We start from the raw sequence: 26,494 nt of genomic DNA, 5'->3' as shown, positions 1-26,494 counted from the left end.
TTGCCAGCAATGTACTGCAGATAAATATACTCTTTGCCAGCTACAACGTACATACAGTATATGACTACCAATTGTCCGGAACATACCAGCATTGCTGTCATAATTCAGGGCTATGAGTAGTGCTCATTGATCATACCTCCCAACATGACCCTCTCCAGGAGGGACAGAATGCTCTGCTCCTGGACTTTTCTCTTAATTTATGATTGCCAGCACCTGTGCTAAAACACTTTTCTTATCCATTAACCTGTTCAACACAGATATTGGCAATCATAAATTAAGAGAAAAGTCCAGGAGCAGAGCATTGTGTCCCTCCTGGAGAGGGTCATGTTGGGAGGTGTGCATTGATACTGATACCCCTTTCAGACTGACAGAGCCGGGTCACACCCGGGAATGTGTTCCGGGACGCATCCCGGGATTGACTCCTTTCAGACTGCACTTAGACCTGGGATCGACCCGGGACAGCCCCATTCACACTGATCCTGGGAAATCCCTGCAAATGCATATGTATGAAATGGACATTTTTCTGGCCTGGCTCACATAGATGAGGTCACAATAGGAAAGCAACGGGAGGGGTGGGGCCTGCTTACAGCATTGCATGCACCTTCAAGAACTGCTTCTTTAGAGTCTTCATTTTATTTACAGCTTGCTGTTGTGTACGTATAATGACTCTTGCTTCAAGCAGCTTTGCAATATTTTTATAAATGACTGCATCCTTCACCGTGCCTGTAATCTGTTTTTTAATCTCCTCCTCACCCCTTATGCTGAGCAGCTCTTTCATCTCCTGATCTGTCCAGGTCGCCATGACTGTCTCCTCCGCTTCCTGGACGCTTCCCCGGGCTCTGGATGATGACATCATCTTTTCTGAGCCAGGGGAAGCTCCAATGAGAGGCCTTTTAACAGTCCCGGGTACTGAATACCGGGTAGGGCCCATTCACACTACACTGCATCCTGGGACGATCCCGGATTCAACCCTGGTCGAGACCTGGGATGCGTCCCGGGATATTGTTCCTGTACCCTATCACACTGAGCAATTTCCCGGATTGATGCGCATTCATGTGCAATAACCCGGGACATTTTTGTCAGTCTGAAAGGGGTATGAGGGACTCTAAAGTATGCAGCACAGTGACATGCAAACATTAGGGTCATTCAGGCGGAGTGTGCTCTAGCGCTATCCTCTTCTCCTATATAATGAAACCAGCCACCTTTACCAAGATGGCCGCCGCTACCTTTACTGCACATTCATGATCCCGTGCCTCTGTGTCATATTAGAGAGTGTGAGATTGTTTGATGTACCGAATGGACATGCAGCACATGTTCCTCCGGGGAGGTAGTATCGCAGATATCAGTGGTGACATAACTATCTGGACTAAACTCAGTTTCGCATTCCTCTGGTACCTACTGTTCTACACCAATAAGACATATCAACAGTTTATAAGTATGGATCACGGTATCATGGAAGTGCATGTGGGCAGTAGGAGCAGTAGTCATGTATGTTCCAGCACTGTTCTAGTTCTGTTCTACATTCCACAAATATGATGCATGGAAATGCAGCCACGCATCATAGAGGGAACTTTAGTCACAATGTAGTTTTCGATTAATAAAAAGCAATATTGGAACCCCCTCCCAAGAAACACGTTTGCATCTTTATTAAATTATCCAAAAATCAGAGTTTGTCCACCATGTGCTAAAAAATAAATAAAAAAAATAAAAAAAAGACTATAAAAACAGTCATGGCACAAATTAATATACATTACCTTTAGGAACTTGCCATACCAAATACAACAATTCGCATATATGCCCAATTTGTATTATATTGTAAAAGCAATGTTAAAGTAACAAACAGGTCTATTCATGAAGCAGTGAAAAGAGTGGAGAAGTGAGCATGTCAAGAAGTTGCCCATGGCAACCAATCAGCTGCTACATAGAATTTTATAGAATGCACTTGATAAATGTTACTTCAAAGCAGATTGGTTACCATGGGCAACTTCTCCACTGGCTCACTCCTCCACACTTTTCCCTGCTTCATGAATAGACCACAAAATCTCATTTTCATATTCATCAGGGAAAAACAGCAGCAGAGATGATATGAGGACATTCAGACCAACAGTAGTTTTACTATTTCACTCTCATGTACAGTATAATTTTTTTTCCTTCTAGTACAAAAATTCCCAGGCTACAACTCCTTCCATTATTTACAGTCTCATTACACACCACTTACGGCTACTGCTCGCTACCCTTTACCTAACCTTCAATCTCATCATTTGTGCAAGACTCTCCCCTGGGTGCAGAACAGCCTCACCACACTCTCCTCTGAGTCTGGTAATAGTATCGGTGTGCATTAATGTTATATTGCTGCAGCTGGGTGAATAAATTATGTATAAGTATTGTCTAACTAGAGAAAGAAGAGAAAAAGGTTTTCTTTTTCTCGAGCATGACCTAATCAGACAGACCACTTTCATAGGCAGGATAGAAATGGCAGAGAATCGGTGTCTTTGTTTTCTGGTTAAAACAGATCAGAACTGTTAGAACGCAATGCTTCAGTGAGCTATATGTAGTAATGGCACCAGGAAGGAGTAGCACATCGAGTACTAGTACTTATAGAGTAGGTGATGTCAGCTGTATATATCAGACATGTACAGTTTATTATTTATGTTCTTTACTGCCATATCCTTGTCTATTTTTACATAATCCTAGAGGAATTTGGTGCGAAGGACAGAACATAGGCAGAGTCAGAGATCTTCTAAGGGGGTTCAGTATAATTTGCTGATGGACGGGATGCCGGCTGTCAGTATACCGACAGTGGCATCCCGTAAGACTACCTGTCACTGTTCATTAGTGAGAGGAATGAAAATATACTTCTTAACGTTCATTTATGTTTTAAAACCCAAGTCAGTTGTACCAGTACATTCTAAGTTTTACATTGGATTTACCGGATAATATAACTTCACAGAAACATAGAATTTGACAGCAGATAAGAACCATATGGCCCATCCAATTTGCCCTTTAGAAATCATTTGAATCCAGGTACTAAAGTTTGTGATGTGAGTGTGCACTTTCTACTGCCTTTCTACCGATACATCGCAAATAGTAAACTCTATACATCGAGTCCGGTAAATGGTAAATGGTGTAATAAATGAACCTCACAGCCACTGATTATATAGGCTAGCCTGTGACTGGTCCCATATTCCTGTGTCGCAATGAATACATTTTCTATAGAATTTGGTCACAGCGTGTGAATAATTGGGCATGTGCCTGTTGTTCTGCATTCAGCTATAGGTCAGCAGCATTTAATAGTGAGGTTGTCATCTCTCTCTTTTTTCCACAGTTTCATCACATGATGTCAGATGGTCCTGTCATAGCACCATTCATGCATATTTCACTCAGTGGCACAATGGCACTTAGTCACAGTTCCATACACTGGTGCCATTAACTGTGCATGAATGGGGCCATTTCAGTCAGGTTCTGAATGGTTTGTTGGAGCCCCAAGGCAACTAACTCGTGGGGATCCTACCAACAATATTATCAAAAGGAAATACTTGCAATGTTACTAAAACGTATAATGTGTCTTTTCTATCAGCACCACATATTCTACATTCAATCACTAAGCAACTAAAGCACTCAAAATACTACTATTGCTAATATTCCTGGTCAAGCCGATCTTTCCTTAAAAGTGGATTACTTACCAGCAATCCAAAGAGGTCACTGTAATAGACGTGTAAGAAAAAAATACACTTGGAACAGAGAATAACCATCAGAGTAGTCTGCTTATGATAGCAAACAAAATTTATGTCAAATGTACTGCAATGTGTTGGACAAGCTAACTGTCTGATCCAATAAAGTATCTTTATCTTTCCTTTATCTGGGGACACTTCTTTACCATGGGGTTAGTGAGGATTAAGGAGCCAGCACTAAATGAGTTAACCTTTTAGAATATACAAGCTCCTCCCCTCCAACCCTTTCCTTAGTTTTCCAGTAAGAGCCGAACCCCCCCAGCCGCCAAAAATCCACAGTCCAGTCCTCCCATGGGGGAACAGAACCTTGTGGCGACCTAAGGTCACCACCGGGCCCGAAACATGGCGAGCGCAGCGAGGCCGCAAGGGGACACGATGCGCTCGCCACCAGTATTCCGTCTCCTGACCGCCAGGAAATCCTACCGAATCCCACCAAACTACTGCAGCTGAACTGTCTTTTATGTGTTTTTAGTTACAGTATATACAGATGGGTCCACATTTATCTTGACCTTTAATAGGATTAACTGAGACTGGCCAGTCAGACTTAATCCCCTCCTTTAATGACTTAATCCCCTGCTGTATTGTTCTCTGTATTGTATTGCAGCTGAGAACAATAGATGAAGGGTATATGCTAATAAATCATGTTGTGACTAGGCACAGAAAACTAATCAAGATAACGGTGGACCCATCTGTACATACAACATATTTTAATTATATTAAATTGAAAAAATATATTAATTCTAAATACATTTTATAATCCCTTTAGGTGTTCTGGACAGTAAAGTTTTCTCGCACTCATAATTCCAATTTTTTCCTAGTGTCTTTATATTTTACTCTGAAACTTACCCAGCGCCATTCAAAGCATCCCTTATGCCCATGTTTTTAACCCTATAATGCCAACTGTATCCTATATTCTGCCTATTATTTTGTGTCCAGCTCTACAGGGTTATACAGACATTTGGTAGAACCTCTATGCCAGGCATTCACAACTTCAGTCCTCAAGGCACACTAACAGTCCAGATTTTTGTGATATCCATGCTTTAGCACAGGTGACTTAATTAATACCTGTTATTTTGATGTAACCATCTGTGCTGAAGACTGGATATAACTAAAACCTGCACTGTTATACCCCGTTCACACAGAAAACCAAATTACCAGGTAAAGCACCTTTACCCGGTAATTTGCGGATCAACACGGGTTCTTTATCGTGTGAAAGGGTCAACCCAAGTTGAAATTCACGGGACTTTGATGCTGGTTTTCACCAGAGCCAAAAACCTGGCAATTGCAACCCAGGTTGACACTTTTAACACAGGAGGAATACCTGGGCTGATGGGCAAATTACCGGGTAGAACTGCTTCACCTGGTAATTTGCTTTCCTGTGCGAAAGTGGGGTAAGGCTGGGAACAGCAAAATGATCCGGCACGTAATACCGGGTAAAAGCCGTGATTTTCACTCTTTTCTTGTGACAGTGGTATTAGTATGCCTTGAGGACCGAGGTTGGGAATGCCTGCTCCATGTAATAAAACAAAAATTTATTTAATTTGCTTGTGAGATGTTTTTAAACGTTTTGCTTAGGCATACTGAATCTTACTATGCCATGTACTGTATATATGGCTTTGATATCGATGCGATACTGATCATAATCCAGGATCACAAAGTTGACTCCTATGACCTTGATCTCACCTGTGCCATCTTCCAGCTGTCCAAAGTTACAGATACGGCTGATATTGTATATCCAGGTCTGCATGTCTTCCTCTGTTCTGGCCACAAGGTAGAATGTGCGAAGAGCAGTTTTCACAATGAACACAAAGCTATTCTGAAATTCCTTCTTTATCAGGTTCACACCAAAGTATTTCTGCACTTCACATTCATTCAGGTAGATTTCTCTGATTGGTTTTTTGGAGTGCTTATTCTTGTAATACTCTAATACGTCTGGGTTTCCACTCATTCTCCCCCGCCGTAGTACAAACCAGCGTTTCCGCCATACCTGGAGAAAGCAAGAGACACTAGTTAGATAAAGAAAGCAACAACAAACAAATATAAAGTATAGATGTGTCCTTAAACACTGTTGCTCAAGTCGCGGTAAATAGCCCCTATGTGGCACACCAGGTCCCGTGTAATTTGGCAGTGATGAGCGTCTTTCCCATATAAAATTTGTGTCTTATTTGCATAAATAAAACAATTGAAAGCAACACAACTACTTTGCTAGATTACAGAAATCAATTTGATGTGTGACATCTGAATATTTGTGTGTAGCCAAGTCTGAATCAGTATATGAAGTGCTGCGATGCAGCGACCGCGGCTTTTTCTCACACCAAGTTACATTGTGTTTCATCTGCGACTCTGTACATGATTAAAACCAGGGTTGGAAAAAATACTGTGAAACATTGCTATATATTAGAGACCTTGATCAACCATGTTTTAATGCTTTCTAGCACCAACAATCCAAAGTTATAAGGCTGTGATATGATTTATTTTACAACTTTCAATTAAACCAATTTTTTACTGCTTACTATTCCTATTATATCTGAATATATGTAGATAGACTAAACATATTAAACATATAAAGTACACTCAGAGATAGATAAAATGGAAAATAAGAATAAGTTAAGCATTAGTCCTACTTATTACTTATAATTAAAACTGAATAGTAATATAAAATGGAAAAAGCAAAAGCACTTTTCAGAGAAAAACACACACACACACACACACACACACACACACACACACACACACACACACAATTAAGCATCTGGCATTAAACATTTTCAATAAAATACTATATTTTTAGTGGGTTGGGTATGCTTGGCCGGTGCCTGGGATCCCGGCAGTCAGCATACCGACCGCGGGATCCCGGCAGCAGAATACCGGCAGGGGTCAAGCGCAACGAAGCCCCTTGCAGGCACAGGTTCTATTCCCACTCTATGGGTGTTGTGGACCACGAGTGGGAATAGTCCCTGCTAGTCGGTATGCAGACTGTCGGGATTAAGAGGGGTCGGGATGTAGCCGCCGGTATTGTGACTGGCACTACATCTCGTTTTTAGTATAGTAGGCATTTTTAAGAAGTCACTGCGCAGTGCCTGTAGTCACAGCAATACGCACAGTGGTTTTTTATTTTATATTTTAAACATTGTGGCTAAAGCCATAATGATATGACTATTACATTGAATGAACAAAAAAGAGATACAAATTATTGACATAGGTGCCAGGGCACCTAGAATGTTGCTATGTTTTTTCAGCCTAGCTATAGCAGATGTGTATTTAATGCCTTTACTCCTTCCGCGTGTTATTTGGCATATACTTTATGTTATGTTTGAATGATCTTCCTTCACTTACAACCCCCAGTTAGGTCAGTAGACAAATTAGAAAGTAAAACATGTTCTCCCTAACTTGACTAATGGGCCCTACGGACTTAGCATTACACTGAACGATATGAATGATCTCGTTCATTAATGAACAAGATATCGTTCATATCTTTCAGTGTGTTTGCACCAACGATGAATGATGCGTTGCCCCGTGCTCGTTCATCGTTGGTACATGCATGCCAGTATGGACAATCTCGTCCATATTAGCATGCAGGGCTATGAGGCTGGGTGACGGAAGGAGTGAAGGAAATTCACTCCCCCTGTCAACCCTCCCCCATCCGCCGCCGGGTCGTCCATTTCGGGCACCTCGGTGGCAAATCTGCCAGTGTGTAGGGCCCTTGAGCATTGAAAGTAAACAGAGAGCCATCAAGCTACATTAAAATTGACAACTTTAGTAAATCATACCATATCGTATTTTTCCCTTGTACTGGTAAACTACACAATAACTTATCTATAGGGTCAATGTGGCACTGGTATGTTGTCACTTCTCTTTTTTATGTACAGTATTACAGTTTGTAACTGAGAAGTAACAGTAAAGAAATACAGTAGTGAAACACTTAAAAATAAACAATACAGTATGAGTGTAAAATTGAATACAAATAGTTCTTAAAGAAACAATTCTCTAAAGGGGAGTACACACGGGCAGATGTGTGCTGAGCGATCTATCACAGAACACTCAGCACACATATCACTCCCCGCTCAGCACACAGCGCGATGTGTGCTGAGCGAGAGGGACGATGGGGTGAGGGGGGGAGGGTTGGGGGGGGGGGGGGGGGGTTGGCTGCTCACTTCACCCAGCGGTGAAGTGAGTGATGTAATTAGATTGGCCTACATGCAGGCCAATCTAGAACCTGCTATCGCTATGGGGCATACACACGGAAAGATCCGTGCTTAATTTCTAGTCAGATTGCTTAGAAATTAAGCATACACCTCTCTGTGTGCACCCCCCTTAAAACACAGGGTGTGTATAGTAGAGAAGGTCAGTTACATCATTAATAATGTATGCAACACAAACCGTGAGTGTGATCTACTAATATGGTGATAAATGCAAATATGCAGTAGAAAAGCTATTCAGCTTAAAACTTTGATCAAAGCACGTTAAATGCGTAAAATTATTGACCGCGTGCACAAGGCTACAGACTATTGCACAACTAACCAGCTGGCTGCTATGTAGCTCATTATATCATCTGCAAACTGAATTCTTGAGAACTAAAAGCGAGTTAGATATATTTCTGATACCGAAAGACAAATACAGTAGAAAGCCCTTATGTACAGTGGAACATATATTTGCGCTGTCACTGCTGCTCGGAAAACAAGACAGCTGGGTTAGGAGGCTCGCACAATGGCTGATAACAACCAGAAGTCTCAATAAAAGAATTTCACAGGAACACTGTTATTGTGCAATTGAAAACATATTTACTAGTCTGTTGCTAGACCAATCCACACAAAACTGTAAAAACAACTGAAAATGAAACCCGCCAAGAACACAGTAAAGGAAAAAAAAAAAACAAGGCCTAAAATAGAAAGGGATATGTAAAGCAAAATTACAAAGGGGAACCTAAAAATGATTTCCCAGAAATATTATGTACAAAAGGGGAAGTAGAAATTAATAAGTTACCAGATGATATAGCGAACAAACACAAAGCCCACTACTTCCACTAAATTCAAATGTGTGATAAGACAGTTATAAAAACCATGATGTTCCTTGGAATTAAACAGGCAAACATGAAACAGATCATTTCAGACAAAAACAAAACCGTTGCCAATTACACAGTCTGTGCTGTGTTATTGCAGCTAGTGCATAAAAGACCAAGGACACGTTCTAAACATGAAATGACATCTATATTTATATTGTATATTTGATGTAAGGGTAATGCTGACAATATTGGGTAATGTCTGAATTAGTCATGCATGACAAGGGATAGAGGGGCTGGGAAAATGCTGCATCTACTGGATGTGGGCTTGGCGTACTTCTGCATCTAATATCGCTCCCACGTGCAGTAATGAGATTCTGTTTTGTGAGTGAAGATACTGACAAGAGATTCAAGCGGTTACCAGGGCACTACTTGGTTCGGAGGAAGCCACAAACCCCTTTTCTCCCTGCAAGAGATACCTCCTGCTTTTAGCCTTCGTTAAATAGCCTCAATACTAAAAGGTGCCATCCACAGGATTAGCACTCTCGTCTCCTGAAATATTATCTATATGGTATATTTACTATACTAAAGTGAAAGTGCGGGTTTATAGAAGTGGAGATGTTGCTTATAGCAACCAGATTCTACCTATCATATATCTAGCCCCTTCTAAAAGATAATAGCTAGAATCTGATTGGTTGCTATGGGCAACACCTCCACTTCTATAAACCCGCACTTTAGTAAATATACCCCTTTGTGTTTCTATGAGCCATCCTATATAACAAAAGGGAATACATAGTAGATGCCGCCGGTCACATGACCGACAGCTGCATCCCAACACTGAAAATGGCGACATGGGTGGGGGTAAGTATTTCAACACCCCGGTCCCCTACCCTAACCCTCCGGGGGGTGTCGGCTATGGCTACCCTCAGGGAGTGCAGCTAGAGCTTGTAACTAGTAATTAGTCTGATGATGACCGGACAGAGTATAGATTGTTTTATCCTCAAAAACGGCAAAACTACGGATGCAGATGCTCAGGAAATTAAGAATGATAACAACGCGCAGTGATACAAATGCACCTCAATGGGGCTCACAACTTCTCGCAGCAGAAAAATGATATTAGGAAAAAAAACTGGGATTGCCTTGGATATATGTGTGCAATCTGGGAAGCCTGCTAAACATTTCTCTACATTAAACATCAAAATGATTCAATAAATGATACAGTGTCAAGAAGGCAGGAAGGCAGTTTACAGATGCAGAGCCCGTACTTCCTTAGCAGCGAGCCCTTCATCTGATTGTGACAGATAATGCAATGTGATGGCCACCAGCAAAATTAGAAATAAAACTGTCAAGGGTTGCTCATGTATTACATCATAACTTGTAGCAAGCCATTGCCAACCATAGTGTACAAACCCTGCCTCTAACAGTTATTAAGTGTGCAAGCACCTATTGTTTGCAGCGGGTGTAGTATGGAAGGTAGATAGTGTCAAAGTCAGAAAAATGTCTCAATGCACGTTGCCATATTTGCACCGCACACTGGTCCGCGCTGCGCGTGCATGCGCTCTCCCGTGGATTCGCATACCCGCAATAACGTGCACTCGCAGGCGCGGTATGCGTATTTACGGTAGAGTTTATGTAGTCGTAGCGTGCGACTCATTCGTTACAAATGTTCACAATTAATGTAGTTTATAGATCATGGTCCCTTTGATAGATTCTGAAAGTTTGGTTAAAATACAATGTCCCAGAGCTGAGGAATCCCTCTTTATATCGTACAAAGGGTCTAACAGGAATCATGCAGCAGTGTTTGGTACCCATCGGAAGAGTATTTAATTAGCAATATTCCGGTGTTGGTTTGGAGCGTATTAATCGCTCGTGCGAATAGTTATGGACATAAGAAGTTTATGTCCATTTCTATTATTTACACATACTCAGGTATGCGGCGGGAAACCCAGTTTCCCACCCACCTGAGCTGTTGGAAATCGTCACAGCCCACCTGTATGAATCACCCTATGACCTTTTGTTATGATACAGGGCCGAATTCCTTCGGCCAATGGACAATGGGATTGTAGGACCAGGAGATTGCATTGTGTGTGGGGCATAAATAGGCAGGCCGACCACATCCAGCTCTCACTCTCTCATCAACGGTTATCTGCTGATAGCCGGGAGCTGGATATCGAGGCGCAGGCGATCATACCCTTTGTGCGTAAGTTTCTCTCCGTTATCATTGTCTTTCTAAGAGCCAATTTCTCTCATCTCATCTCTCTCTCTCTCTCTCTCTCTCTCTCTCTCTGTTCTGTTCTCTCATATCTCCCCTAGACTAGGCTAGTATTGTATTGTATTAGATAGTATTGTATTGTATTGCATTTAGGTCAGTGTAGTATTGTCTTTTTGTATTTATTGTTTAGTTCTGTGGTTAGGAAGTCTCTGTTATATTGTAGTGTATCATTTGTACTGTTATCCCCTTTTTTACAAGTATATTAGATATAATACAGTTAATAGGCTTTGGAACCTAAACCAGCACCTGTGTATTTTCTATAGTGTTAAGTGTTCACTTGAGCGTCGGTGACGCTCAAGCAGCTTTGTAGTTAGTCAGGTTACACTTACACCCCGTACTCACATTAAGGTATTTAGTGTATTTCATTGGTATAAGGTTTTATCGTAAAGGTATAGTGTTGTGAGCGTCTGCATCGCTGGTGACCTCCTCGTGGTCTCGAGCGTAAGCTACGCCATAGCGAATCATTACCCTAGACATAACCAATAACGTGTCCTGTGATCGCTGGGCCGTGAGCGAACGTGACGCTTGAGCGTCTCGCCTACGGCTGAGCGATCGTTACGCAACTAGCGTACCATTACGGTACTTCTTAAGTAAACAGCGTACAGTGTTCTTAGCTTCATAAAGGGTTGTATATACGACAAGGGAATTTAGCATTGTCAATTGCGGGCTCGTCCTATCCTTCTCATATCTGCACTAGGTAGATCAGCAGACATTATCCCTCCAGCAAAGGGTGGGAGGTTGTCTCACAGTGCTGACGGGATAAGTGTCTGCTTCGCTTAGATAAAGAATGCTGAAGGAATCCGGGAACCGGAAGTAAGAACAAAACGCTTGTGTCTTTTAAAACTGTTTTATTTCTCTTCTGTCTTGCGTATACACGCACGCATACATATATCTGCATTTCTGTTTCATTTTTCGTATATCACTATTCCTGTTTGCCAATTTTATAGTTGATAGAAAGTGCTAAAAAGAGATTTGCTGTTATTTCATAGTAGAGGTGATAGTTAAAGTATAGAACAAACACACGGTTTGTCTGAGATACAAGGCAGTCAGTGTGGATTGCGGTAGATGATCAGGGATCATTTACATTGATAAAAATATATTGTGTTACGGTGGATCCTTTGCATTGCGTACACGTGTCGCTAACAAAGACTAGCGTACGCAATCCAAAAGGCAGACGCACGCAGCGTTCATTACGCAACGTAGCGTCCGGTTACGCCCACGTAGCTCAAGTTGTGATAAAGTGAAGTAACGCAAAGGCGATAATTAACGCACAGCGGTAGATAACGCGAAGCGGTAAATAACGCAAATCTATTTTTGGAAAATCTGAAATTTAGTTTAACAGATCCTGCTCCTAATTGGTAACACTTTTGGCCTAAAGACAATTTCTGCGCAGAAATAGATATAGAAAATAAGAATTTACTTACCGATAATTCTATTTCTCGGAGTCCGTAGTGGATGCTGGGGTTCCTGAAAGGACCATGGGGAATAGCGGCTCCGCAGGAGACAGGGCACAAAAAAGTAAAGCTTTACTAGGTCAGGTGGTGTGCACTGGCTCCTCCCCCTATGACCCTCCTCCAGACTCCAGTTAGGTACTGTGCCCGGACGAGCATACACAATAAGGGAGGCATTTTGAATCCCGGGTAAGACTCATACCAGCCACACCAATCACACCGTACAACTTGTGATCTAAACCCAGTTAACAGTATGACAACAGAAAGGGCCTCTTAAAGATGGCTCCTTAACAATAACCCGAATTAGTTAACAATAACTATGTACAAGTATTGCAGATAATCCGCACTTGGGATGGGCGCCCAGCATCCACTACGGACTCCGAGAAATAGAATTATCGGTAAGTAAATTCTTATTTTCTCTATCGTCCTAAGTGGATGCTGGGGTTCCTGAAAGGACCATGGGGATTATACCAAAGCTCCCAAACGGGCGGGAGAGTGCGGATGACTCTGCAGCACCGAATGAGAGAACTCCAGGTCCTCCTTTGCCAGGGTATCAAATTTGTAAAATTTTACAAACGTGTTCTCCCCCGACCACGTAGCTGCTCGGCAGAGTTGTAATGCCGAGACCCCTCGGGCAGCCGCCCAAGATGAGCCCACCTTCCTTGTGGAGCGGGCTTTTACAGTTTTAGGCTGTGGCAGGCCTGCCACAGAATGTGCAAGTTGAATTGTGTTACAAATCCAACGAGCAATCGACTGCTTGGAAGCAGGTGCGCCCAACTTGTTGGGTGCATACAATATAAACAGCGAGTCAGATTTTCTGACTCCAGCCGTCCTTGCAATGTATATTTTTAAGGCTCTGACAACGTCCAACAACTTGGAGTCCTCCAAGTCGCTAGTGGCCGCAGGCACCACAATAGGTTGGTTCAGATGAAATGCTGATACCACTTTAGGGAGAAAATGCGGACGAGTCCGCAGTTCTGCCCTATCCGAATGGAAGATTAGATAAGGACTTTTATAAGATAAAGCCGCCAATTCAGATACTCTCCTGGCAGAGGCCAGGGCTAGTAACATAGTCACTTTCAATGTGAGATATTTCAAATCCACCTTTTTCAATGGTTCAAACCAATGGGATTTGAGGAAATCTAAAACTACATTTAGATCCCACGGTGCCACCGGAGGCCCCACAGGAGGCTGTATATGCAGTACTCCCTTGACAAAAGTCTGGACCTCAGGGACAGAGGCCAATTCTTTTTGGAAGAATATTGACAGGGCCGAAATTTGAACCTTAATGGATCCCAATTTGAGACCCATAGATAATCCTGATTGCAGGAAATGTAGGAAACGACCCAGTTGGAATTCCTCCGTCGGAACCCTCCGATCCTCGCACCACGCTACATATTTTCGCCAAATGCGGTGATAATGTTTCACGGTGACTTCCTTCCGTGCCTTAATCAAGGTAGGAATGACTTCTTCTGGAATGCCTTTCCCTTTTAGGATCTGGCGTTCAACCGCCATGCCGTCAAACGCAGCCGCGGTAAGTCTTGAAAAAGACAGGGACCCTGCTGTAGCAGGTCCCTTCTCAGAGGTAGAGGCCACGGTTCGTCCGTGAGCATCTCTTGAAGTTCCGGATACCAAGTCCTTCTCGGCCAATCCGGAACCACTAGTATTGTTCTTACTCTTCTTTGCCGTATGATCTTCAATACCTTTGGTATGAGCGGCAGAGGAGGAAACACATACACTGACTGGTACACCCAAGGAGTTACCAGTGCGTCCACAGCTATTGCCTGTGGATCTCTTGACCTGGCGCAATATTTGTCCAGTTTCTTGTGGAGGCGAGACGCCATCATGTCTACAATTGGTCTTTCCCAACGGTCTATTAACATGTTGAAGACTTCTGGATGTAGACCCCACTCTCCCGGATGAAGATCGTGTCTGCTGAGGAAGTCTGCTTCCCAGTTGTCCACGCCCGGGATGAACACTGCTGACAGTGCTATCACGTGATTCTCCGCCCAGCGAAGAATCTTGGCAGCTTCTGCCATTGCACTCCTGCTTCTTGTGCCGCCCTGCCTGTTTACATGGGCGACCGCCGTGATGTTGTCCGACTGAATCAACACCGGCTTTCCTTGCAGGAGAAGTTCCGCCTGGCTTAGAGCATTGTAGATTGCTCTTAGTTCCAGAATGTTTATGTGAAGAGACTTTTCCAGACTCGTCCATACTCCCTGGAAGTTTCTTCCTTGTGTGACTGCTCCCCAGCCTCTCAGGCTGGCGTCCGTGGTCACCAGGATCCAATCCTGAATGCCGAATCTGCGGCCTTCTAATAGGTGAGCCTTCTGCAACCACCACAGAAGTGACACCCTTGTCTTTGGTGACAGGGTTATTCGCAGGTGCATCTGCAGATGCGACCCTGACCATTTGTCCAACAGATCCCTTTGGAATATTCTTGCATGGAATCTGCCGAATGGAATTGCTTCGTAAGAAGCCACCATTTTTCCCAGGACTCTTGTGCATTGATGTACTGACACTTTTCCTGGTTTTAGGAGGTTCCTGACCAGATCGGATAACTCCTTGGCTTTTCCCTCTGGAAGGAAAACCTTTTTCTGAACCGTGTCCAGAATCATTCCTAGGAACAGCAGACGAGTTGTCGGGATTAAATGGGATTTTGGAATATTCAGAATCCACCCGTGTTGTCTTAGCACCTCTTGAGATAGTGCTAAAGCTGTCTCCAGCTGTTCTCTGGACCTTGCCCTTATTAGGAGATCGTCCAAGTATGGGATAACTAATACGCCTTTTCTTCGAAGAAGAATCATCATCTCGGCCATTACCTTGGTAAAGACCCGAGGCGCCGTGGACAATCCGAACGGCAGCGTCTGAAACTGATAGTGACAGTTTTGAACAATGAACCTGAGGTACCCCTGGTGTGCGGGGTAAATCGGAACGTGTAGATACGCATCCTTGATGTCCAAGGATACCATAAAGTCCCCTTCTTCCAGGTTCGCTATCACTGCTCTGAGTGACTCCATCTTGAACTTGAACTTTTTTATGTAGAGGTTCAAGGACTTCAGATTTAGAATAGGCCTTACCGAGCCATCCGGCTTCGGTACCACAAATAGAGTGGAATAATACCCCTTTCCTTGTTGTAATAGGGGTACTTTGACTATCACCTGCTGAGCGTACAGCTTGTGAATGGCTTCCAACACCCTCTCCCTTTCGGAAGAGACGGTTGGTAAGGCAGACTTCAGGAAACGATGAGGAGGATCCGTCTCTAATTCCAACCTGTACCCCTGAGATATTATCTGCAGGATCCAGGGGTCTACCTGCGAGTGAGCCCACTGCGCGCTGTAATTTTTGAGACGGCCCCCCACTGTCCCCGAGTCCGCTTGAGAGGCCCCAGCGTCATGCTGAGGTTTTTGCAGGAGCCGGGGAGGGCTTCTGTTCCTGGGAAGGAGCTGCCTGTTGGTGTCTCTTCCCTCTTCATCTGCCTCGTGGCAGGTACGACAAGCCCTTTGCTCTCTTATTTTTGTAGGAGCGAAAAGGCTGCGGTTGAAAGGTCGGTGCCTTTCTCTGTTGGGGAGTGACTTGAGGTAAAAAAGTGGATTTCCCGGCAGTAGCCGTGGCCACCAAGTCTGATAGACCAACTCCAAATAACTCCTCCCCTTTATACGGCAAAACCTCCATGTGACGTTTTGAATCCGCATCGCCTGTCCACTGTCGTGTCCATAAGGCTCTTCTGGCTGAAATGGACATAGCACTCACCCGAGATGCCAGTGTGCAAATATCCCTCTGTGCATCACGCATATAGATAAATGCATCCTTTATTTGTTCTAACGACAGTAAAACATTGTCCCTATCTAGGGTATCAATATTTTCAATCAGGGATTCTGACCAAACTACTCCAGCACTGCACATCCAGGCAGTTGCTATAGCTGGTCGTAGTATAACACCTGCATGTGTGTATATATTCTTTTGAATAACTTCCATCTTTCTATCTGATGGATCCTTAAGTGCGGCCGTCTCAGGAGAGGGTAACGCCACTTGTTTGGATAAGCGTGTGAGCGCCTTGTCCACCTTAGGGGGTGTTTCCCAGCGCGCCCTAACCTCTGGCGGGAAAGGGTATAATGCCAATAACTTTTTTGAAATTATCAACTTTTTATCAGGAGCAACCCACGCTTCATCACACACGTCATTTAATTCTTCTGATTCAGGAAAAACTGTTTGTAGTTTTTTCACACCATACATAATACCCTGTTTTACGGTATCTGTAGTATCAGCTAAATGTAACGTCTCCTTCATTGCCAAAATCATATAACGTGTGGCCCTACTGGAAAATACGTTTGAATTTCTACCGTCGTCACTGGAATCAGTGCCCGTGTCTGGGTCTGTGTCGACCGACTGAGGCAAAGGGCGTTTTACAGCCCCTGACGGTATTTGAGGCGCCTGGACAGGCATTAATTGATTGTCCGGCCGCCTCATGTCCTCAACTGACTGTTTAAGGGAAGATAAACCATCACGTAATTCCACAAATAAAGGCATCCATTCTGGTGTCGACCCCCTGGGGGGTGACATCTGCATATTTGGCAATTGCTCCGCCTCCACACCAATATCGTCCTCATACATGTCGACACCACGTACCGACACACACCGCAAACTCACAGGGAATGCTCTAATGAAGACAGGACCCACTAGCCCTTTTGGGGAGACAGAGGGAGAGTCTGCCAGCACACACCACAAAGCGCTATATATACAAGGGATATCCTTATATTAAGTGCTCCCTTATAGCTGCTTTAATATATATATATATAGCCATTAATGTGCCCCCCCTCTCTGTTTTACCCTGTTTCTGTAGTGCAGTGCAGGGGAGAGACCTGGGAGCCGTTCTGACCAGCGGAGCTGTGACAGAAAATGGCGCCGTGTGCTGAGGAGATAGGCCCCGCCCCTTTTTCGGCGGGTTCTTCTCCCGCTATTTTTCCAGTCAGGCAGGGGTTAAATATCTCCATATAGCCCCTATGGGCTATATGTGAGGTATTTTTAGCCTTGTATAAGGTTTATATTTGCCTCTCAGAGCGCCCCCCCCCAGCGCTCTGCACCCTCAGTGACTGCCCAGTGAAGTGTGCTGAGAGGAAAATGGCGCACAGCTGCAGTGCTGTGCGCTACCTTATGAAGACTGAGGAGTCTTCAGCCGCCGGTTTCCGGACCTCTTCACGCTTCAGCATCTGCAAGGGGGTCGGCGGCGCGGCTCCGGGACCGGACTCCACGGCTGGGCCTGTGTTCGATCCCTCTGGAGCTAATGGTGTCCAGTAGCCAAGCAGCAAATCCACTCTGCATGCAGGTGAGTTTACTACTTTCCCCCTAAGTCCCACGTTGCAGTGATCCTGTTGCCAGCAGGACTCACTGTAAAGAAAAAAACCTAAACTAAACTTTCTCTAAGCAGCTCTTTAGGAGAGCCACCTAGATTGCACCCTTCTCGTTCGGGCACAAAATCTAACTGGAGTCTGGAGGAGGGTCATAGGGGGAGGAGCCAGTGCACACCACCTGACCTAGTAAAGCTTTACTTTTTTGTGCCCTGTCTCCTGCGGAGCCGCTATTCCCCATGGTCCTTTCAGGAACCCCAGCATCCACTTAGGACGATAGAGAAACAAAAGTGTACATGTGTTGAGTGAGTGTGTTTTGTATACAAAAGTTTATATAACTTTAAGGTGGAACCAAAAGGAAAGCCGGGTACTCGTCAAGGGACATACGTGTAAGTGACATATACGGTGGCCAGGGAGGCATCCCTGGTTAAATAATATTTGAGCATTAGAGTATAGCGGACCATAAGGTAACAAGACCAGGAGGCCATAAGGTAACAAGACCAGGAGGTCATAAGGTAACAAGACCAGGAGGTCGTAAGGTAAAAGGTCCGCTATAAAAGTCCAGTGGCACAACGCCTGGGGTGTTGGTGCAGAACCCATATAGGCCATACAAGCTCTGGCTGAAGGAATCGCAGCCGGAAACATAGATTCCATTGATCTTTCAGTACATGACAAGTAGTGCTCGTATACTGAACGATTGGACCGCACGTTATTGTGTGCAGTAGTTAGTAATCTGACCTAATACCATTAGAGTAAAGTGGTCACAAACGCTATCTGTACATTCTGACGTGATTTGTGTAATTTTTTATTTTTGGAAGGGAAGTTCGCTGGTCACTCAGGAACTATCTAACAACCCCAACTTTACTGGAAAGAGTCAGTGTCCTGCGGGTAACCCTCATATGTTCCAGTAAATAAAGGTTCACAGGGGCCCTAGGTTGGGTACAGCAGCTCTGGCTACAGTGATTGCAGCACAGGCCAACGTGGGCGAGAAGTAAGTGGGGTACTTGATAAACCACCACCGCCGGCCTGCCCAAGGACATCTTGGTTTGTTTGTAAGGGTTCGCTGAAAGCCTTGATATTCAAGGAGGAATAAGCAACGCCTGCAGATTATGGGGGCCATTTGTTCAGGTAGGGGGCGATCAACCCTGGTTCAGGTTGATTCTGTGAACCGACCAGTTGGGTCGGCACGATATGTAATGTGTGAAAAATATGGAATTCACACCGAATCTTTATGTGATGAATGGGAGAGAATGACTGTACAAGACAGGGACAAATTCCCAAGAATAGGTAGCTTTAGTCCAGAAGTGTTACAAAATTTAAGGAGGAGGATATGTCTCGTAAAATCAGCAAAGAGACGAATTCAGCATCATGATTATTTACAGTTATGGCACCAGGAAGGTGAGATACAGAGAGGTTTGGCTCTGGCGGCAGGATCTGGGGCAGTCAGGAAGTTGATTGCCACAGCTCCTCCTCCACCATACATTGCAGGAGAGAAGTTGATTGCGGAGAGAAACGCACTGGGTTGTAAAACACAAACTCTTAGTAACACTGTAAATGTTAATGATGTTAACCAAATAACTCATGCAAGTATTAACCCGTGCAAGATGTACCCTGTTTTGAACCTTCCTCAGGAGTGTGATCAAGAAGACGATTCAGCAACAATTTCAGCTCTCTCTCTTGCAGCCACCATAGCAGAGACCACAGTAGGCACAGCGACACCCACGAGATTAGTGAAAGCCCCTAGCGGAGGGATAGGTGAGGTCGTGTCAACGGGTAAGTACGGCACCATGCACTACACTGAAACAATTGTACCACAACAAGCTGTAGAATCTACACAGGAAGAGGCTGTTAGAATTGCTCCTGTAAGGGTAATAGCAGTTCCCAATGGAAAAACAGATGTGTCTGGAGCCACTCCCATAAGGAACATTGCCATGTACACTCCATTTTCCAGAATGGAATTAAGAACAATAGTGTCCGAATTTCCTGACCCCAGGAAGGATTTAGTTGCTAGCCAAAAATACATCAGGGATCTAGGTAACACCGTAGAACCCAACAACAAGGATTGGCAGATACTGCTAAGAGCTTGTTTACCTTCCAATGTTGATGCAACTCAGTTTTTAGCTGATTGTGCATTGGATAAAGATGTACCGCTTACAGACGTGTACAACAAGGATAATGTAAAAAGGATAAATTTACAGCTAAAAGAGTATTTCCCAGCCGTTGTTAAATGGAATAAAATATTTTCCATTAAGCAAAAGGAGTCCGAAACGGCAACAGAATATTTTCACCGGGCACTATTAGAAATGGCAAAGTACACTGGTATAGAAGACATTAAGACCAACCCAAACCATCGAGAAGTAGCTGTATCTGTACTGATGGATGGTTTAAAGGAAACATTAAAGACTAGGGTTCAGACCACGCAACCGTGCTGGCGAGGTCTGTCAGTGTCCGGCTTGAGAGAGGCTGCTATTGATCACGACAGAAACATCACTAGGCACAGGGAATCGCAAAGTGATAAGTTGATGTCCGTAAGTATACAGGCGCTGACCACAAGGCAGCCTGCGTATGTACCACCGAATCCTGTGGGTAAGGCAAGTGTAATAACATGTTTTTCTTGTAACAGACCGGGACACTTTGCACGAGAATGTAGAACAAAGAATGTACAAAGATCTTTTCAACCCCCTAGACAACAACACAACACACGACATTGGGAGCAGGGTCCACAGAGGCGGAGTTTTGAGCCACATACAGGGGAAACAAAAAGATATCCCCCAAACAGAGACTGGCATGCCTCTGGTAGTTCCCAGCTAACTCACTCACAAGTAGTTGCTGCCAGCGGGATTCAGGGAGGTCAGCATACCCAATAGGGGTGTGGCCATACCTGTAATCTGCAGCCAGTTAAGTTGATTGCCAGTCTTGGAAGCGAACCAGAGATTGCAATCAATGTGGCTGGTAAAACTTTAAACTTTCTTGTAGACACAGGGGCGGCCAAGTCAGTGATAAATTCGACAGTGGGCATGAGAACCACTGGTAGGACAATTCCAGCCATGGGAGTAACAGGAGTAGTCCAGCACTACCCTGTTAGCAAACCAGCCGAGATTACAATAGGGCCTTTGCATACCAAGCATTCCTTTTTGCTGGCTGCATCGGCACCAACCAATCTCCTGGGAAGAGACTTACTATGTAAAATGGGTTGCGTCATTTATTGTACTCCTGAAGGTGTATTCTTGGACATTCCTGAGAATCACGCTCAGGAAGTACGGGACATGCTAGACTCCCCATCAAAATTAATGTCACATTCCATTATGACAAATAGGAATCCATCCCAAGTAGAAGAGATGACATCTCAGATACCAGAGTCACTTTGGACAAAAGATGGACAGGACACTGGATTAATGGCAAACGTAGCTCCAGTAGTTGTACAAGTAAAAGATGGTAGGATAGCTCCAAAAATCCCACAGTATCCTCTGAAGCCAGAGGTGGAGCTAGGAGTTTTTCCCGTAATAGAGCGCTTGCTACAACAGGGCATTCTAGTAAGAACGTCCAGCACCGCAAATAGTCCCATCTTCCCTGTTAAAAAGAGTGGGGGGAGGGGTTACAGGCTAGTGCAGGATCTAAGGGGGATTAACAAAATAGTTGAGAGTCAGTTCCCCGTAGTGCCTAATCCAGCTGTCATCCTAATGCAAATTCCTCCCACTGCCAAATTTTTCACTGTTATTGACCTCTGCTCCGCTTTCTTTTCGGTACCTCTGCACCCTGACAGCCAATATTTGTTTGCATTCACATACAGAGGAGTCCAATACACGTGGACTCGGTTACCCCAAGGTTTCATAGATAGTCCAAGTATATTTTCTCAGGCTTTGCATGATTGTTTACAGTCTTTCCAACCAGACAGTGGATCAGTATTGATACAGTATGTGGACGATTTATTACTGTGTTCAGATTCACTGGAAGCATCTCTGAAGGATACGAAACAGCTCCTGTTTCATCTTTCAGACACAGGTCACAAGGTTTCCAAAGACAAGTTACAATTATGCCAAACTAAGGTAAAATATTTGGGACACTGTCTAACACAAGGACTGAGACACCTGACCGCTGATAGAATCCAAGCCATTAGAGACATGACACTGCCACAAACCCAGCAACAGATCAGGACGTTTTTAGGAATGTGTGGGTATTGCCGTAATTGGATCCCAGGGTTTTCCATATTGGCGCTACCTTTGCAGGAAATGGTCTCTTCAAACAAACCTGATCGGATTTCGCATACAGACGAATCTGAAACAGCATTTGAGAGACTCAAACAGTGCCTAACGCAGGCACCAGCACTAGGTATGCCAGACTATGGGAAACCCTTTGAACTATACGTAACAGAAAGTGCTGGGTGCGCAGCAGGTGTACTAACACAAAAAACACGGTGACGCCAGCAGGCCAATTGCATACTACAGCGCCCAGCTAGACACGATAGCGCGATCCCTCCCCACATGCTTGCGTAGCGTTGCGGCGATAGCATTGCTAGTGACGAAAAGCGAAGATGTCGTGCTAGGCCACAACCTCACAATCCATACACCGCATGCGGTATCTGCCTTATTGAATTCTGCCCAAACCAGACACGTCTCATCAGCAAGGTTTACAAGATGGGAATTGGCATTAATGGCCCCAGTAAACATCACCATAAGGAGATGCAGCGCATTAAATCCTGCAACATTTCTCCCAGGTGTGCCTGGTCAGACACAAAGGGTGGAAGGTGAGAGTGATGGGGAAGGAGGATTTAATGCAAAGGAAGATACACATGATTGTATGGAATATTTGACCCAAAATTTTACCGCAAGGCCTGACATCAGTGACAATCCACTGGAAGATGCAGAACTCACGTTCTACACGGATGGTAGTTGTCACAGACAGTCAGACTCGGGAGACTTGTGTACTGGATACGCAGTCGTAGATGACCAAGACACCATAGAAGCGGAACCGCTAGGCCCACCTCACTCAGCCCAGGTTGCTGAACTGGTCGCCCTAACCAGAGCATGTGAATTGGCTAAGGGTAAGTCAGCCAATATCTACACCGATTCCAGATACGCGTTCGGGGTAGTCCATGATTTCGGAGCCCTATGGCGGCTCAGAAATTTCATGACGGCAGCTGGTACACCGATAGCGCATGCAGCTCACATAAAAAGGCTTCTAACAGCGATACAGGAACCCGACAGAGTGGCTGTTATCAAATGTAAAGCACATACATATAGCCAAGACCCAGTATCCCTTGGTAACAGCCGAGCAGACGAAGCCGCAAAGCTTGCAGCTGCTACCCCCACACGGACAAACACCACACAGTTGATGGTATTTAATACCATCAACACACAGAAGTTGTGTGAGATGCAGAATTTGTGTTCCACACAGGAAAGAGCAGTCTGGAAGGCAAAGGGATATGGCCAGGAGTCCTCAGGGCTCTGGACGGATGGACATGGTAAACCAGTGGCCCCCAGGGCATACCTTCCATGTCTGGCTGAAGCAGCTCACGGGCTGACTCATCTAGGCAAGGAGGGGATGTGCAAATTGGTAAGAGCATACTGGTGCGCCCCAGGATTCTCCTCTCATGCGAGTAAAAGAGCAATGTCATGCCTTACCTGTCTGAGAAAGAATATTGGAAAAGCAATACCTACAGAACCATCCCATATCCCACCTGCCGGCGGCCCTTTCCAGGTAATACAAATTGACTTCATTCAATTACCCCCATGTCGAAATTTGAAATATGTACTTGTCTGTATAGATGTTTTCTCGAATTGGGTCGAGGCTTTTCCAGCAGCTACAAATACCGCTATGTTTACAGCGAAGAAAATTGTGCAGGAATTTGTATGTAGATATGGTATCCCTAGAATCATTGAAAGTGATAGGGGTACCCATTTTACAGGTGATGTCTTTCAAGGAATGTGTAAGTTGATGGGAATTGATAGTAAGCTGCACACTCCGTACCGTCCACAGGCGAGTGCGAAGGTCGAAAGAGTGAACAGCACTATTAAAAATAAATTGAGTAAAGTAATGGCAGAGACAGGATTGACGTGGCCAGAAGCTTTACCCATTGTTTTGTATAGCATCAGAACCACTCCCAGGTCCCCTCTTAATCTGTCTCCTTTTGAAATCTTGTTTGGTCGACAACCGCATGTCATGATTAACCCTCAGGATGATTTGAAATGTAACAATGAAGTAACTGTAAAGTACTTGATTAACATGAGTAAACAGTTGAGAAATCAAAATGATAATCTGAAGTTGATGATTCCTGATTTACCAGATAGTAATTGTCATGACATTGAACCTGGGGATTATGTAATGATACGAAATTTTCTACGCTCAGGTTGTCTTATTGATAGATGGGAAGGACCATACCAGGTCTTATTGACCAGCACCACAGCATTGAAGGTTGCTGAGAGAGAGACTTGGGTCCATTCATCCCACTGCAAGAAGGTTGCTGATCCCGAGAAGTCCCGTGATAAGGAACAGACGGTAGAGGTTGTATCACTGGAGTGTCTGTTCCAGGAGGATTGAGGCGGCACCTGAGCCTTGAAGACCGAAAGCAGTTGTCGACTCCCTTCTCCCTTTTATTGTTTTTCTCCACTTCCCAGCCCCTCTCCCTTAAAATTTCTTTTTCCCCCTCCTCATTCTTCTCTATTTCCTCCTCAAAGATGGACTTGCCCCAAGAGACTGTGATCCGGATTTTGATGTTAACCATGATGTTGACCAGAGCAGTCTGTTCCGGCGAGAGTACCATAGAGGTCGAAAGAGGTTCTGGAATGGGTTCCGATTATGATGATGGAGGCGTAGTTTTCCAAGATCAACCAAACCAACAAGCAAAGGCGAGTATCAGAAAACGATCCGATAGAAGAAATTGTGATGGATTGTTAGCTGAAGAAAATTGTATCTGTAGGCTCTGTGATAATCTGGTTGAAGATGGATGCATAAAGAAATGCCAATCTAGTTTTAATATCCATATAGACCGGCATCCATTGAGTGACTATCACTCCTTAGTGGGTAACGTGTTAAACCAAACAGATTGTTGGGTATGCTCTCAAGTACCTCAGGGTCACAGCAAATCAGGGCTAGTACCATTTCCTTTAACGTTAGGGGAGGTACTTGAGCTAAGTGGTGGGAGACCGGTGGACCGGAGGTTTAACATCTCCAGCCCTCCTAGTTTGAAGCTCCACCAATACCATGTGGATAGGTCCCTCATATGTTTTAATATCTCCAATCCCCGTAAGCCGGGAAATTGGGAAGTGTCATGGAGCAACCTTACCATGACCTTTTCACACAGAGCAGATAGAATGCCTACAGATACAGAGCTCGTACGCCACATAGCCAGTAGAGGAAAATCTTTCCGGTATCGATATACCTTAGGAAATAGGATTACTAGAGTTGGAGAGGTATCACCAGGATACTGTGCACATATCGTACAAACCGATACGTGCATTAAGCAGTTGGAAGAATTAGGGTCAGGAGATTTCACCTGGAAGGTTTGTAACATGGTCATGTCCTTCTCCGTCCCTTATGTTCTCCCCGATGATGCATATTTCATATGCGGGAGAAAGGCGTACAAATGGCTAGCCCCAAACTCTGAAGGATTGTGTTATATTGGAAAAGTATTGCCTGAAGTGATGACTGTTACACATGACAAAATGAAGGACATACACCGTGGTGCCCAAGCTCCTTATACTCACACTCATTACGAGCACCGAGTTAAAAGACAACTGTCAGAAAGGTTAGAGCATCCGGCCTCTGATCTTATCCATGAATCCACCGGGATTCAGGTTCTGGTAGCGTTAGATTTCACTCGTACCGCTCGGGGAGTGATGAATTATAGATACATTTCCGCACTCGCCAATTTGTTAGATAATATCACTGAAATGTATGATGACACGTTTAGATACACTGGAAGAGAACTTCAAGCTTATAAAACAGAACTAGTTCAGCATAGGATGGTTCTTAATTATCTTACAGCAGTAACAGGCGGATATTGTGTTACATTGGCAACACAGTACGGCATAAAGTGTTGCACGTATATCACAAATAGCACCGAGGATCCGGTAGAGGTCATAGACCAAAAGATGGACGATATTCTCCAATTGAAGTGGGAATTTCGTCGAAAACACAATCTCACCCTTGCTGCTGTAGGTAATGAGTTGACTGGTTGGGTGTCATGGTTGAACCCGCGAAATTGGTTCTCCGGTTTAGGAGATTGGGCTCAAGGAGTCATAATGGATGTTGGAAAGTTTCTACTATGTATCTTGGGTGTCGTTATATCGATTGGATTGATATTTAGATGCGGGCAGGCTTTAATGAGGTGCAAACAAAGTACAAAAGTGATGAGCTTGAGGAGTGAGGAAACTGTAATTAACCTGGATTTGATTTATGACCCAATGATAGAAACCAGAATGTGATGAAAATGCGATTATACGGTCCGTTTCTTTCACCTGTTTTTCTGCTTTTCTCCAAGATACAAAGACCCCCTTGGACGAGGAAGCTGACGAGACGAGATGTATACAGACAACGGATTGACCAAAGAAGAAGATTTGACAACTTTAAATATGGACACTTGATGAACTTTGCCATGGATCCCCAGTTTCCCTAGTATCTTTAAACTCACGCTAGCCCAACATTTTTGTAAATCTGATGGCTCAGACAAAGCTATTTGCTCATGCCTAAGGAGC

General features: G+C 44.3%; 1 protein-coding gene across 3 annotated transcripts in view; it reads right to left on the bottom strand.

Moving 5' to 3' along the window:
• GAB3 (GRB2 associated binding protein 3) overlaps positions 1 to 26,494 on the bottom strand; it is a 275,833-nt gene that overhangs the window by 87,807 nt on the left and 161,532 nt on the right. For all 3 annotated transcript variants that reach the window (XM_063937261.1, XM_063937263.1, XM_063937262.1), the window contains exon 2: positions 5,415 to 5,718. In XM_063937261.1, the coding sequence (XP_063793331.1) occupies positions 5,415 to 5,718 (304 nt within the window). The remainder of the gene's footprint in view (positions 1 to 5,414; positions 5,719 to 26,494) is intronic.

The sequence above is a fragment of the Pseudophryne corroboree genome, chromosome 8 (genome assembly GCF_028390025.1).
Source record: "Pseudophryne corroboree isolate aPseCor3 chromosome 8, aPseCor3.hap2, whole genome shotgun sequence".
Lineage (NCBI taxonomy): Eukaryota > Metazoa > Chordata > Amphibia > Anura > Myobatrachidae > Pseudophryne > Pseudophryne corroboree.
The sequence above is the reverse complement of the archived record's forward strand: the minus strand, read 5'-3'. Positions and strand labels throughout refer to the sequence as shown.